The following is a 13,604-nucleotide window of genomic DNA, read 5'->3' as shown; positions in this document are numbered from 1 at the left end:
CTGGATGCCATGATCTTAGTTTTCTTAATGTTGAGTTTCAAGCCAACTTTTGCACTCTCCTCCTTCACCCGCATCAAGAGGCTCTTTATTTCCTCTTTACTTTCTGCCATGAGAGTGGTTTCATCTGCATAACTGAGGTTGTTGATATTTCTCCCAGCAATCTTAATTCCAACTTTTGATTCATCAAGGCCCACCTTTCTCATGATGTGCTCTGCATATAAGTTAAATAGGCAGGGCAACAGTATACAGCCTTGCCGAACTCCTTTCTCAATTTTGAACCAATCAGTGGTTCTGTGCCCAGTTCTAACTGTTGCTTCTTGACCCACATACAGGTTTCTCAAGAGCCAAATAAGATGGTCAGGTACTCCCATCTCTTTAAGAACTTGCCACAATTTGTTGTGATTCACACAATCAAAGGCTTTAGCATAGTCAATGAAGCAGAAGTAGATGTTTTTCTGGAACTCCCTAGCTTTCTCCATGATCCAGCGTATGTTGGCAATTTGATCTCTACTTGCTCTGCCTCTTCGAATTCCTGTCTGTACTTCTGGCAGTTCTTGGTCCACATACTGCTGGAGCCTAGTTTGTAGGATTTTGAACATCACTTTGCTAGCATGTGAAATGAGTGCGATGGTGCGGTAGTTTGAACATCCTTTGGCATTGCCCTTCTTTGGAATGGGAATGTAAACTGACCTTTTCCAATCCTGTGGCCACTGTTGAGTTTTCCAAGTTTGCTGGCATATTGAGTGTAGCACTTTTACTGCATCGTCTTTTGAGATTTTGAATAGCTCAGCTGGAATACTGTCTCCTCCACTAGCTTTGTTGTTGTTCAGACATCCTAAGACCCATTTTACTTAACATTCCAGGATGTCTAGCTCGAGGTCAGTGGCCACCCCATCGTGGTTACCAGGAACGTTAAGCTCTTTCTTGTATAGTTCCTCTGTGTAATCTTGCCATCTCTTCTTAATCTCTTCTGCCTCTGTTAGGTCCCTGCCATTTTGGTCCTTTATCATGCCCATCTTTGCATGAAACGCTCTCTTCATATCTCCAATTTTCTTGAAGAGATCTCTTGTTCTCCCTATTCTATTGTTTTCTTCTATTTCTTTGCACTGTTCATTTAAGAAGGCATTCTTATCTCTTCTAGCCATTCTCTGGAATTCTGCATTCAATTGGGTGTATCTTTCCTTTTCTCCCTTGCCTTTTGCTTCCCTTCTTTCTTCAGCTATTTGTAAAGCTTCCTCAGACAGCCATTTTACTTTCTCGCATTTCTTTTTCTTTGAGATGGTTTTAGTTGCTACCTTTGTACAATGTTGCGAACCTCCATCCATAGTTCTACAGGCACTCTGTCTATCAGGTCTAATTCCTTAAATCTATTTGTCACCTCTACTGTATATTCATCAGGGATATGATTTAGGTCATATGTGAGTGTCCTAGTGCTTTTCCCTACTTTCTTCAGGTTAAGCCTAAATTCAGAAACCAGAAGCTCATGATCTGAGCCACAGTCGGCTCCTGGCCTAGTTTTTACTGACTGTATAGAGCTTCTCCATCTTTGGCTGCAGAGCTCATAGTCAATCTGATTTCTGTGTTGACCGTCTGGTGATGTCCATGTGTCGAGTTGTCTCTTGGGTTCTTGGAAAAGAGTGTTTGCTATGACCATCGTATTCTCTTGACAAAATTCTACCAGCCTGTGCCCTGCTTCATTTTGTACTCCAAGGCCAAACTTGCCTGTTATTCCGGTTATCTTTTGGCTTCCAACTTTAGCATTCCAATCCCCCATGATGATAAGGACATCATTTTTTGGAGTTAATTCTAGAAGGTGTTGTAGGCCTTCATAGAACCAATCAACTTCAGCCTCTTCAGCACCAGTGGTTGGGGCATAGACTTGGACTACTGTGATGTTGAATGGGTTGCCTTGGATTCAAACTGAGATCATTCTGTCATTTTGGAGAATGTATTCCAGTACTGCTTTTCCTATTCTTTTATTGACTATGAAGGCTACTCCATGTCTTCTGAGGGATTCTTGCCCACAGTAGTATACCTGATGGTCATCTGAATTAAATTCACCCATTCCTGTCCATTTTACTTCACTGATTCCTAAGATGTCGATGTTCAGTCTTGTCATCTCCTGTTTGACCACGTCCAGCTTGCCTTGATTCATGGATCTTACATTCCAGGTTCCTATGGAGTATAGATCTTTACAGCATCAGACTCTCCTTTCATGACCAGATACATCTCCAATTGAGTGTCCTTTTGGCTTTGACCCAGTCTCTTCATTCTTTCTGGCACTACTAGTACTAGCCCTCCGCTCTTCCCCGGTAGCATACTGGACACCTTCCGACCTGTGGGGCTCATCTTCTGGCGTCATACCTTTTTGCCTTTTGGTACTGTCCATGGGATTTTCATGGCAAAGATACTGGAGTGGGTTGCCATTTCCTTTGCCATTTCCTTCTCTTTCACTTTTTAAACTCACATAAAGCAAAGCCTCAGCATAACTACAGAAATAATAGGGAGTTTGCTTCTGCTGCCCTATTGCTAAAATACATGGAATAAGCGCCAAATATTTTTCAAGTGAGAGAGCGGGAGAGTGAGTGCATGTGTATCATGGATCTCCTTCAGTACTTTTTTATTGAGAAAGCAGGATATAAATGTAATAAGCAAATAAATAAACCTTGTTGGCCAGTCTGCCAGCCCTGACTGTGAAATGTTCTTTGAAGTGCAAAGACAAGATGCAGTGGGGAGCCACCCTGGTACTGGCAGATCCTGCCATGCCCAAGCCTGCCCTCATGCTACCTCAGGGCTGCCTCATGCCATCCCCATCAGTTGCCATTCTCTCTGTGCTCAGCCCTTGGCCCCTGTCCGGCCTTGAAGTCTTGTCCCAGCAGCACCACTGATATGGCTGGCTTATCCAGATTATGCTAAGCAAAAGTTTTGTGCTCTCAGAAAGAAGTCACTCTCTTTCAGCTGGAAGTCCCAAATCCCATTGGCCAAACAATGATCTGTACTCTCCATGGTTCAAAGAACTATACAATTAGTGCTTGTCTCTTTCCCTCAACTTCCCTGCCACACACATTTGCATGGCAAACTTCATAGGAAACTGAAGGGAGTTTCTACAGCAGACCTAGTGGCCACTGAGAAGGAAAGTGGCAAAAATCCTCTTGAGTATCACCATGAGTAGGGCATCCTGAACTCCCTGGATTGTGGAGCTTGTGTGGTTTCTTTTAAAAACAAACACTCTTGACTATGGTGTCGGTATTTTGAAACATGACTGCTAAGGAATTTTCATCTGTCTTTGTCATTTGTAGGCATTCACTATTCAGGGACAGTATGCCATCCCTCATCCAGACGTGAGTCCAATGCATGCAAATTACTTCTTAGTTTCTGTTCTGTTGTCTGTTTGTTCTGGGCAGCATTTACTTTCTGGTTGCTGAAATATCAGGGAAACATCTGCAGATGCCATACCTCAATGGTGTAACATTTAGCCAAATGATAGCTATATCAGAAAACATTGTACAAGAACTTCTAGAAAGTACAGTAGCCCAGATACAAATAGCTCTTTTTCTTTTGATGGATGTTATATATTTGAATTTTTAAAGTGTAATTGTAAGAACAGTAGTTAAAAGTACCAATAGCCATTTACATGTAATAACAGTACCAATATCATTTTAACTTATTTTTATTGTATAGAATAGAATGAATGATTTAGAATCTTTTTATTTAATTTTAATTAATCCAGTTTTGAAATATGTTAAGATGGTTTTCTCTACTCTGAAATAATTCCATTTGATTGGTTAGTTCTAATTTCCCATCCTGCCCTGCAGTTGACCAAGCTTCACCAGTTGGCTATGCAGCATCCCCCCTTTACTCCCCTTGGGCAGACCACCCCTGGTTTCCCTGGTACGTACCCATGACTCCCTGGGGATGTCCTTCTTCTTAACAGCTCTGTTTCCCATGGTCATTGCAACATTTGGATCTCTAAATGTGGTAAATGGCCAGCGCTCCTTTTGTTTTTACACAATCATCTATGTTGTTGTTATGTTTTCCCTTCCTATGGCTCCCATTATAAGATTTCTTTTGTCATTAATACACTTTTTTTTTTTTTGCTTTGTTCTGGTTTTCTTGTGCATTATCTCTGTTTTACCGTCTAAGCATCAAATGTTATTATGGTCCACAGAGGATGTGCTATGTGCCTGAAATTTTGGATAGCTAAATGTATACATTTGATCTTCAAAAAACTGGAATTAAATATAATGTCTCATAGAGAAGATTAGAGTACAAGGATCATTGAAACACAAAATAAGACTTCTTTCATCCAAACTCAAGTTCTTATTGAATATCTCTATAATTATATTAATTGGAATAACTTCTTCTGTGTTAATGATTGCACAAAATTCCCTTGTCAACTACTGGAATCTTTTCTTAATAAAGGGCAGTAAAACTAATTTACTATTAATTTTAGTTTAGCACATGACAAAATTTGTTCCAATGTAACTATAGATTTTGGTTGTTGTTTTCAAAAGCAAACTCTGCACACTGGTACATACTATGAATGGCAAGTAATAACATTTTTATCACATACATCAAAATTTCGTGGAAAACTGAATTGAGCATAAAATATTTAGCAATATTCTGTTGTTGTGAAACTTAACAAATTAAGGGAGAACAGATATAATCTAATTTACCTACAAGGAAATATCATCTCAATTAGGATTATATTTTTATTCAAGAGAGAGACATCCATCTAAGGATTTGATTTATGGTCTACAGAACTTTAAGATGGAGAACAAATCTGGCATTGATATATGGTGTATCTGATAAAAAAATGTAAAAAGCATTAAAGTCTCTTTTCATTATTTTCATTAACATGCACTATTTTTGATTTATGTGAATCTGTAATTTTGGTGTGAATGCATTAATTGCATCTCCTAAGCAACTGCATTTCCTAAGCAAATTTCATCTAACATATTGCAGCCTTAATCATATTGTGTACTTGTCCTTTTTAAAATGCCCTTCTTTCCAATATCCTGCAAATTGACTAATTTCCTATATAACATTACAGTTTGCCTAGTTACTTCCCATATTTTTATATTTTATCAATTTTTATATGTAATCTTGTTTGCTCTAGATTTACACTGTTTATTTTCTGGCAGATCAAATTTGAGCCATCTATTCATTTTTGACAACAAAATGTTGAATTTCAAAAGTTCCTGTTAAGTGAAATTGATCATTTTCTATTTTACTTCTTAATAGCATCATAGATACTTTTTTGCTGGATATAAGGTCTTTTTTAAAGTTCCAATTAGCATACGGCTTTAATATCTGCATTTCTGGCTTCTTTTCTGTTGAGCTCAATATGTCCAATATTTTTCTTCACTCTACTCTTTAAATATGAGTGAGGGTATGTGTGTACGTGCGTGTGTGTGCATGTGTGCATATGTACATAGCTATATATACATACATAGCAAATGAAATGTGTTATATACTTCCCTCTTTCAAAATAATGATCATAATTTTTTTCTTTTGTTCTTCAAATCTAGGATTAGATGCCAGTACACCAACCAGTTCCCATGAGCTCACTATTCCAAATGATGTAAGTGTGCTTAGGCTGCAGTGCTGTGCAAACTTACTTGTGAGTAAGTCTCACAGAATTCCTAGGATTGCACTGTCAATCTTTCTTCTTTGTTTAGAGAGGTGTGAGATCCCTAATTTGTCCATATCTGTGACTCTCTTAAAATAGTCACTGTTGAGGTAGCAGAATGAGCTGGGGAGATCTTAGTTGAAATTTCACCTGAATGTGAACTCAAGAACAAGCAAAGGGATCCACAGACAGAGAAGCAGACTTTTATATGGGGATCCCTAGCAGAATGAGGAAGTTGGTGCTGTGCATTTGGTTCCCCAAAGCCTGCAGTCTAGCTGCCACATTGTTCAGCTGTGTCCTAGTAGAAAAACAGTGATGATGAAGACAATCTATTCAGCAAGGGAAGTGGTGCAGCTGGGTTTAGTTTCTCGCTTGTTACTGAACACTTGATTGGCCTTTTCCCTCACTGGACATAACTCTGCCAATTCCACATGTGCACTGCTGAATTGGGACCATGACACCTTTTAGGTATAGGCTTAAATCATCTTTAGTTTATATCTAAAAATGTCAACTGACAAGACAGATACTTCAGGTACTCTGAAGGCTGTGATCAGCTGCAGCTCTGTCCCAGATCCAGTAGCAATTTGCCCCCTGCCAAAAAATATTTTATAGACTGCCCCTCTCTGGGTGGCCTCTGGCAAGCCACTTTCTCCTTCCTTCATCCTGCCCCATCCATTTAGCATGGGTTGGATCCAGATTTCTGCTGGATCAACTTTGCTACCAGAAGTGGACTTTCCTTGCCCCTCTTTTTCACAACTGCCTTTCCAGTCTTCTGAAAATGCTATATAGAGAATCAGGAGCCCTGCTAAATAGGATGCCTTATGATTGGAGGAGAAAGGGAAACTCTCCCAAAGTCAGGAAAAGAGACTGCCTACAAGCCAAGTGTTTCCACTGGCAGATGGCAGATTGTGGCTCTAACCCATTATTGAGATAATCGATCACAAAATAATCTTCGTAAAGATTACTGAGATGCTGTGTGCAAAGAACTTTGGACACATGAAATGTGCTATATAAATAATAAGTCTTAGCAGCAGCAGATCTGTTCCATCAAAGGTCCATGTCTGAATGACCAGGGAGGCCATATTTACTTCTGCTTGGCCGGCATTGCCTTCAGCTGGTTTACTTGCAGCTGGTTCTCAACCTAAGTGCCAAGTAAGTTCTAAGATACTAGGTTCTGGGTCTAATGAGTGGAAACATGGAAACAGAGTGAGTCGGAAGGGGTCTCCCAGGCCATCTAGTCTGACCCCCGGCTCCAGCCAGCTCTGCTCACAACATGCCCACCATGTGCATGTCTAGCCTATCTTTGAACACCGTCACCGATGAGGCAGTTGTCTCTCAGAAGCACTCAGAAGGCAGTGCGCTTCCATGGAAGATGTCCCCTGGAAGAAGCTATGTAAGTGCTCAAGGTCCACTTGGCTCTTGACAGTTCAGATGGCATAACTCAAAATTAACTGAAAAACAGAACTCTTCTACTATCCAGCCCATCTCTCAATGTTCACCCAGCATTGTGTTTTATGAGGATGGGGTATATTGTAATTTTGAAACATAATCAGATCTATTTGAGTCAGGTTCCAGGCCTGATTCTAGCACCAAAGTATCTTGGGTTCCTTGTGGGTTGAGATGAGAGGCTCTTTTCAGTGACACTCAAGTTAAAGAATATCTTCCCCAGAGAGACTTGTTTGACCTATAGGTTGAATGTTGATGCTCACCAAAACCCTTTTTATTTCCCAAGATCTTTTAATCTGCCCCTTTTCTAATGGGTTTTACTTTGCTGCCTATTTTTTTCTGTTGGTCATATCTTTTTCTGTATGCATTATAATCAAGTCTTATGTACGCCATCTTGAGAATTTGGTTATATGGGTGTACATATATCTCTCTATTTGTGATATCGTCACATCAATCACATTGCCAAAGAATTCAGACTGGAGTGGAATATGGATACTTGTATTAAAAAATGTTCTTTCTAAACCAATTAGCAGCATGCTTTAAGACATCAAGTCTTGACTTCTTATAAATGCACAGCATACCAGTCTTACCCACTGCATCACATTAGCTGCTAGGTGAGCTCCCTAAGAACTAGTGACTGCAGTGAACCCACCCCAGACTACAACCATAGTTCTGATTCTTAAACTGAACCAAGGAGAGTTTTATTGAAGAAGGCAGAACATAAACATATTTCTAGCATTATCTAACAGTGTAAAGCCAGGTATTCTTGAGACAGGTTTAGTAATCGAAAACACGAAGCATATTGAGAAGTTGAGTTTCTTGTTCATTGCTCATTGAAGCACCCTCACTAGATTTGTTCCCCTTCAGACAGGAATGTAGGCATCTGACTTCAGCAGCAACAGTGTTGAAGCTGATCACAGGAGATATACATATACAAACACATATGCATATACATATACATTCATTCCTAGAGAACATTTCAAAAATAGATATCTGATACAATCTGAATAGTAGCTAGAGAGGATGCCCCCAAATATGTATGAGTTAGTTATATATTTGGGGATCTTTTTCCTCATCAGAGTAGCTCAGCATAGCTTGCAATGTATCAGAACAAATAAAACAATTGAACCATAAAGTGCAAAGGCTAAAAGCACAATACACATAACAACAAGAGCATAAAATTTCATTCATCTGTTTCCTTCCTAAATGCTCACTAGTCAAAGCTCTTTGGATAGTTCACAAAATCAGCAGCCCAGTACAAAAATAAAGCATGATAAAATTGTATAAAATCTTTAATATACAACCCCACACCCATTTAAAACAGTTACAGGCACAGTTTTTCTAAAAAGAAATTAAAAGTCATGCTGAGTTCCTGGGACCTGATGAGACAAGAGACACTAAACTTCCCCCCTCAAATGCATGAGAATAGATTGAAGTCTTGACCTGCTGTTGAAAATATGATAATGTTGGCACCAGGTTTACCTCACTGGGAAGGCCATTCCCAATGGAGTGGCAGTGGCTACCTGGGATAATGCTTCATATGAACAGTACTTTTCACATAGGAGAAGACTGGTCAGAGAGGTGGTATGATGCCACAGGCTCCTCTTGGAACTTTCCTGTGTGGTCAGCCTCAGTTCTACTGATGGATGAATCTAAAGGGGCAAGGCTTGGACATTAATCCCTTCTGGCCCAGATCTTAAGCTATTCTGCTAGTGTTTTAGATATCCAAATATTGGCAGAGAGCCTTGAATCCAAGATGTGGCCCAAGATAGTTTGGCGCTTGAGATGGGAGATTCCAATAGATGCACAGTAGAACTGTCCATTTGCTGCCCTTAAATTGTACCACCAAAGCCCCTGCCTAAAGAAGCCTAATGGTGAGCTTGACCTGATTGAATTGTGACAGTATGATGACCATCCTGTGCGGTTGTGTGTGTGTGTTGGGGGTGGGGTGTTTGCTTTTCTCTCTTAACCTCTGCCTTTGTCCTGCTCTAGCTAATAGGTTGCATTATTGGCAGACAAGGCAGTAAGATAAATGAAATCAGGCAAATGTCAGGAGCCCAGATCAAGATTGCAAATGCAATAGAAGGTTCATCAGAACGACAAGTAACAATCACAGGATCACCCGCAAACATCAGCCTAGCACAGTACCTCATTAATGCAAGGTAAGTCCATTCTGTCACACAGTACTATCCGTGTAGACCACAGAGGTCAGTACGTGTCATTGCAACCGTGCCCTCATATGGAATCATTATATTAGCCTGATGGTTTTTTCCAGTAACATGGACTGATAAACACACCAGTACCTAAGCCTAGCCATGTAACATAGGAGAGACAGCAGTTGTACTGGTCTCAGTTTCTTAGAAGACGATGTCCCTAGTGAATGCAGCTGTTCCCTGTCAATTTTGCTGAGCAAAACAGCATTTCTCGGAGAATAGATTGCAATGTTGATGTGCTTAGCTAGTGGGATATGGTATCCATGCTGATTAGATGCCTGGCTATTCAGAGAGAGACTGGGCTTCATTGTCTTTTGCAGAGCTGCAGGAAAAGAGTGTGCCAGTGGGACTGGATGGGGGCACTGGTTTCTTGGTTAGCAGGAGGATGGTTAAGACTCCCTTTTAGTGCTAATTTTGCAGAAATGATGCATTCAAATTTCAGTCAACACTTTGTGAACACTGAAAGACAGCATCCTGGCTACAGAGCTGTTCACTTCTGCCATTAAATAGTGTCTACATACAGAAAATATGTGCATTCCTTTTTAATACCTTCTCCAACTTCAGTTATCATCTCGAAAACAAAATGGTTGCTAAAAGTCTATGCAGTTCATGCATCAGTCAGAAAGTTCAGCATTAGCTGATCATCTGAATGTTGATGTGGTCCTGGAGCATATGTGCATGCAATGTGTGGCTTCACTCAACACTTGGAATTTTGAGGGGTGCCAAGAAAGGCATGCACAAGCCAAGCTGATCAAGGGTTCCTTGCCATGCTGACTCTTGCTTCATGCATCTGACAGTTCGTTGGGCAGCAGCCCAGTTGGAGCCAGCTGAACCACAGAAAACAAATTACCACCTGGTAATTAGGACCATGGGCTGCATAGTTATAGTGGCTGCTGCCTTTTAAAGAAAATACATCAAAACACAAAAACCAAACCAGACAGAGACTGTCTAGAAATGCAGCTTCTTCATGCTAGGTAGCTTCCAAATGAAAAACATTCCTGAGCTGCTGCTGCTGCAGTTTACCTTCTTTGCAATGACTATCAGTCCGGGCTTTGAGCCCTGTAATCAGATAAACATGTGTTCCCTCCTTAAGGATAGCATCTTCTTCAGAGATTCTTCACACACTGAGATGAGAATAGACCCCTTCATTTTTAGTTGCATAAAACATCCTATGGCTTGCACCTGGACGTAGGAGATAACAATCTTCCCAACAACCAAAGAATGACCATACAGTAAAGCACTTACTAAAAACAGAGGTACAGTTCATTCCATCAAACAGACCTGTCCTTGACTCACTTAGAAATGCTTGCAAATCTCCAAGTTTTGTTGATGGAATGGAATTTCAGAGATCATTTACCATCCCTTTGCCGAGAAGACAGCTGTTCATCAAGCCAAAACTATGGATGCTTTGGAGCCAGAAGTATTTTTTATTGTGGACATTCTAGGTAGAAGCCATTTATAATCACTTTATACAGTTTTTAAAAAGTTTCTCATGTACTTTTTGCTATGTGGTAAATGTCCCTTTTTAAGTAAAGATGTTAAAAGAATGTCAAAAGAAGTGACACAGGTAAAGAAGGAAAGTCTTTACACGCACAAATGTTTGTCAGGGACTGGGGATGTGTGCCCTATTTAGGGAGTTTCACCAGATGAATGAAAGGGCTTGCATAAACTACTTATGTGATGATTTCTAGTAGCTTCATCATGGCAAGCAAGAAGCTGTTGGTCAGCAAAGAGAGCATTTGGTGATCATCCAATCAAAACTAGCAGTTGGCAACTAATTCTAACAGGGACCAGTTTTGAATTGAGTGAATGTGAACTGATGGGGTAGCATCAGGGTCAGCTTTGGCCTGAGCAATGGAGGTGTTGCCCTTTTTATGCACTGTAAGAATCCAGAGGGTGTTTCCAGGTGAGTTTTATTGTGCAACTGCCATGCCTCCTTCATGGAATGTTAGAAGGTTGGCTTCCATTTGTAACCTCCCATGTTTTCCTGCTATTTCTTCAATCCATTTTTTTTTCACTGAAGGAGGAAAAGACAAAATACCTGCATGTCTTTGGACTAGGAGCCCTCCATCTAAAAGCTCTTAGGATCTGAGGGCCAAATGACCTCTTATGTTAATTGCATACTGTATCATAGCTATCATTTTTGTTCAGGCCTTTCCCCACCCTTTGCCACAATGACAGATTTGTAGCTCTACAGAGAGCTAAAAAGGGTTTTAAAAATTGGGAGTTTTGCAGGCCCAATTCAAGTTGGAAACAATCTGTATCAGAAGGTACCATTTTCCCCTGAACTTGGTAGAAATGGAAAGCTGGAGCAGATGATCTATGGTTAGGGTGATCTACGGTTTGGGAGTTGGGGGATCCATAAAAATTGGGTACAAGGAACAAGCTGTGTGAACAGAGCTCTTTCTCTCATGGAAGGTCCCTTTCTCTCATGGAAGGCGAATCCTAGATTCAGCTCATAGTTAGTTACCGTATGCTATACATTGCAGAGGAAACAAGAACTCAGAGCAGAACTACTGTTTCGTGAGTTTTGAGTGCCTTAACAGACATACAGTGGTAACTTGGCTCACGAACTTAATCCGTTCCAGGACTCTGGTCGTGACCCAAATTGGTTGTGAACCAAGTTAAATTTCCCCATAAGGTTCAGTGTAAATAAGGTTAATCCATTCTGTAACTTTTTTTTAAAATCAGAAAAATGTAAAGCAAAGTGACAAAGAACAACAAAGATCATGACCATTTCCCCCACCCCACCCCAAACACGAGCGCGGCCATTTCCCCACCCCCCACCCCGGAACAACCGCGATCACGCCCCTCATCCCTGCACACGCCTGTCACCCTGGTGCGCTGGAGGAGGAGAGACAGGCACGAATGCGGGCACGCTGAGGAGTGGGGAGACAGGCGCAATCTTGCTGTGGGGGAGATGGCCAAGATTGTGGTTGCACTCCTGCAGGAAAGACGGGCACAATCAAGATCTTGGCCATCTCCCCCCACCCTCACCCCCAGCAGGATTGAGGCCATCTCCCCACTCGGGTCGGGGGAGAAGGCCATGATTGTGGCCGCCACCCAATGCAGAGTTCGTGACCTAAGCCAAAATTTTTATGAAATTTTTGTTCACGACCCAATATGGTTGTGAACTGAGGCATTCATGAGCCAAGGTACTAGTGTATCTGGCGCATTTTAAGTATTTCTCAGAAACAATAAACTACCTTTTTTATTTGAAACTTGCATCTATGAAAATTTTGACTTAATTTCACTTGTAGTCTAATCCTATGCAGATTTACCCAGAAGGGCAACTGCATTCAGTGAAACTTGTTCCCAAATAAATGTGCACAAGATTGCAGTCTTGAATGGAAAAAAAAAATCTCTTTTGAGAAAGAGGCCAGTGTGCATAATCACCATGGCCTCTTGGGGGACAAAAACCAGCTTATTTGAGGGTTGTCCACATTCTGTCTATTCAAGAAGCCAAACACAGTGTGTGACTGGTGGCTCAAACAAGCATCCACAGGGACTGTGAAAACTGTGTCATAGATAGATGCTGTGCAAAGCAGGACATTACATTCCACATGCCACATATCAACAAAGCACATTTCCCTTGAAAAGAGACAGTGGAATGCCCTGAATTGTTCATGCTTTCTTTCACCCCTTTCAGACGTGACACTAAACTATAATTTAGTGGTAAGAGACTACACTTCAACCTTGCTCAGCTTTGTAGGCTCAGCACTCCCCCTGCCTCTGCTTTGCACACATGGAAAGGATGCTTAAGTTTTTTTGAGCTGCATATGCTGAGTTATCAAATTAGGAACAAACTCTGAGAATGGAGGGAGGAAAGTGGAAATGTGAGCTGCAGATGTATCATAACATATTTTTGTGCCCTGTCCATGGATCCATATTGAGTCATATTTAGAACAGACCCATTGAAATTGATGACACCTAAGTTAGAGAGAACTAAAATAAATGCCACTGATATCTAATTCCATGACAAAGTTTCCGAAAGCTTTCAGCTAAAACCCATACAAGCTCATAAGACTATGCACACAAGATGTCCTATACAAAGAGCTTAACTTGGATCAATTAACTCTGCAGCTTTGATAGTACTTTTCCATGCTCTGATTAATGTTGCAACTTTTAAATACATAATATTGAGTTGCATCTGAAATCCAGCCACATTCCAGATGCAAAGAGAAGTGCACACTTTTCTTTGTGGAGTAGGCAGCAGTGCTAATAGCTTACTATGGCACAATAAGCTGTAAGAGAGAGGGCATACTCTGAATGGTGATGGAACAGTGTCACAGGGAATGCCAATCCTATTCCAT

General features: G+C 40.8%; 1 protein-coding gene across 1 annotated transcript in view; it reads left to right on the top strand.

Moving 5' to 3' along the window:
- Positions 1-13,604, top strand: part of LOC123034698 (poly(rC)-binding protein 3-like) — a 497,132-nt gene that overhangs the window by 480,418 nt on the left and 3,110 nt on the right. Inside the window, exons 11-14 of the mRNA XM_044452282.1 lie at positions 3,300-3,341; positions 3,816-3,891; positions 5,532-5,584; positions 9,071-9,240. Of these exons, the coding sequence (XP_044308217.1) occupies positions 3,300-3,341; positions 3,816-3,891; positions 5,532-5,584; positions 9,071-9,240 (341 nt within the window). The remainder of the gene's footprint in view (positions 1-3,299; positions 3,342-3,815; positions 3,892-5,531; positions 5,585-9,070; positions 9,241-13,604) is intronic.

The sequence above is a fragment of the Varanus komodoensis genome, unplaced genomic scaffold (genome assembly GCF_004798865.1).
Source record: "Varanus komodoensis strain SLA01 unplaced genomic scaffold, ASM479886v1 scaffold10, whole genome shotgun sequence".
NCBI classification, from domain to species: domain Eukaryota; kingdom Metazoa; phylum Chordata; class Lepidosauria; order Squamata; family Varanidae; genus Varanus; species Varanus komodoensis.
This window is presented reverse-complemented; position numbering and strand designations above follow the sequence as displayed.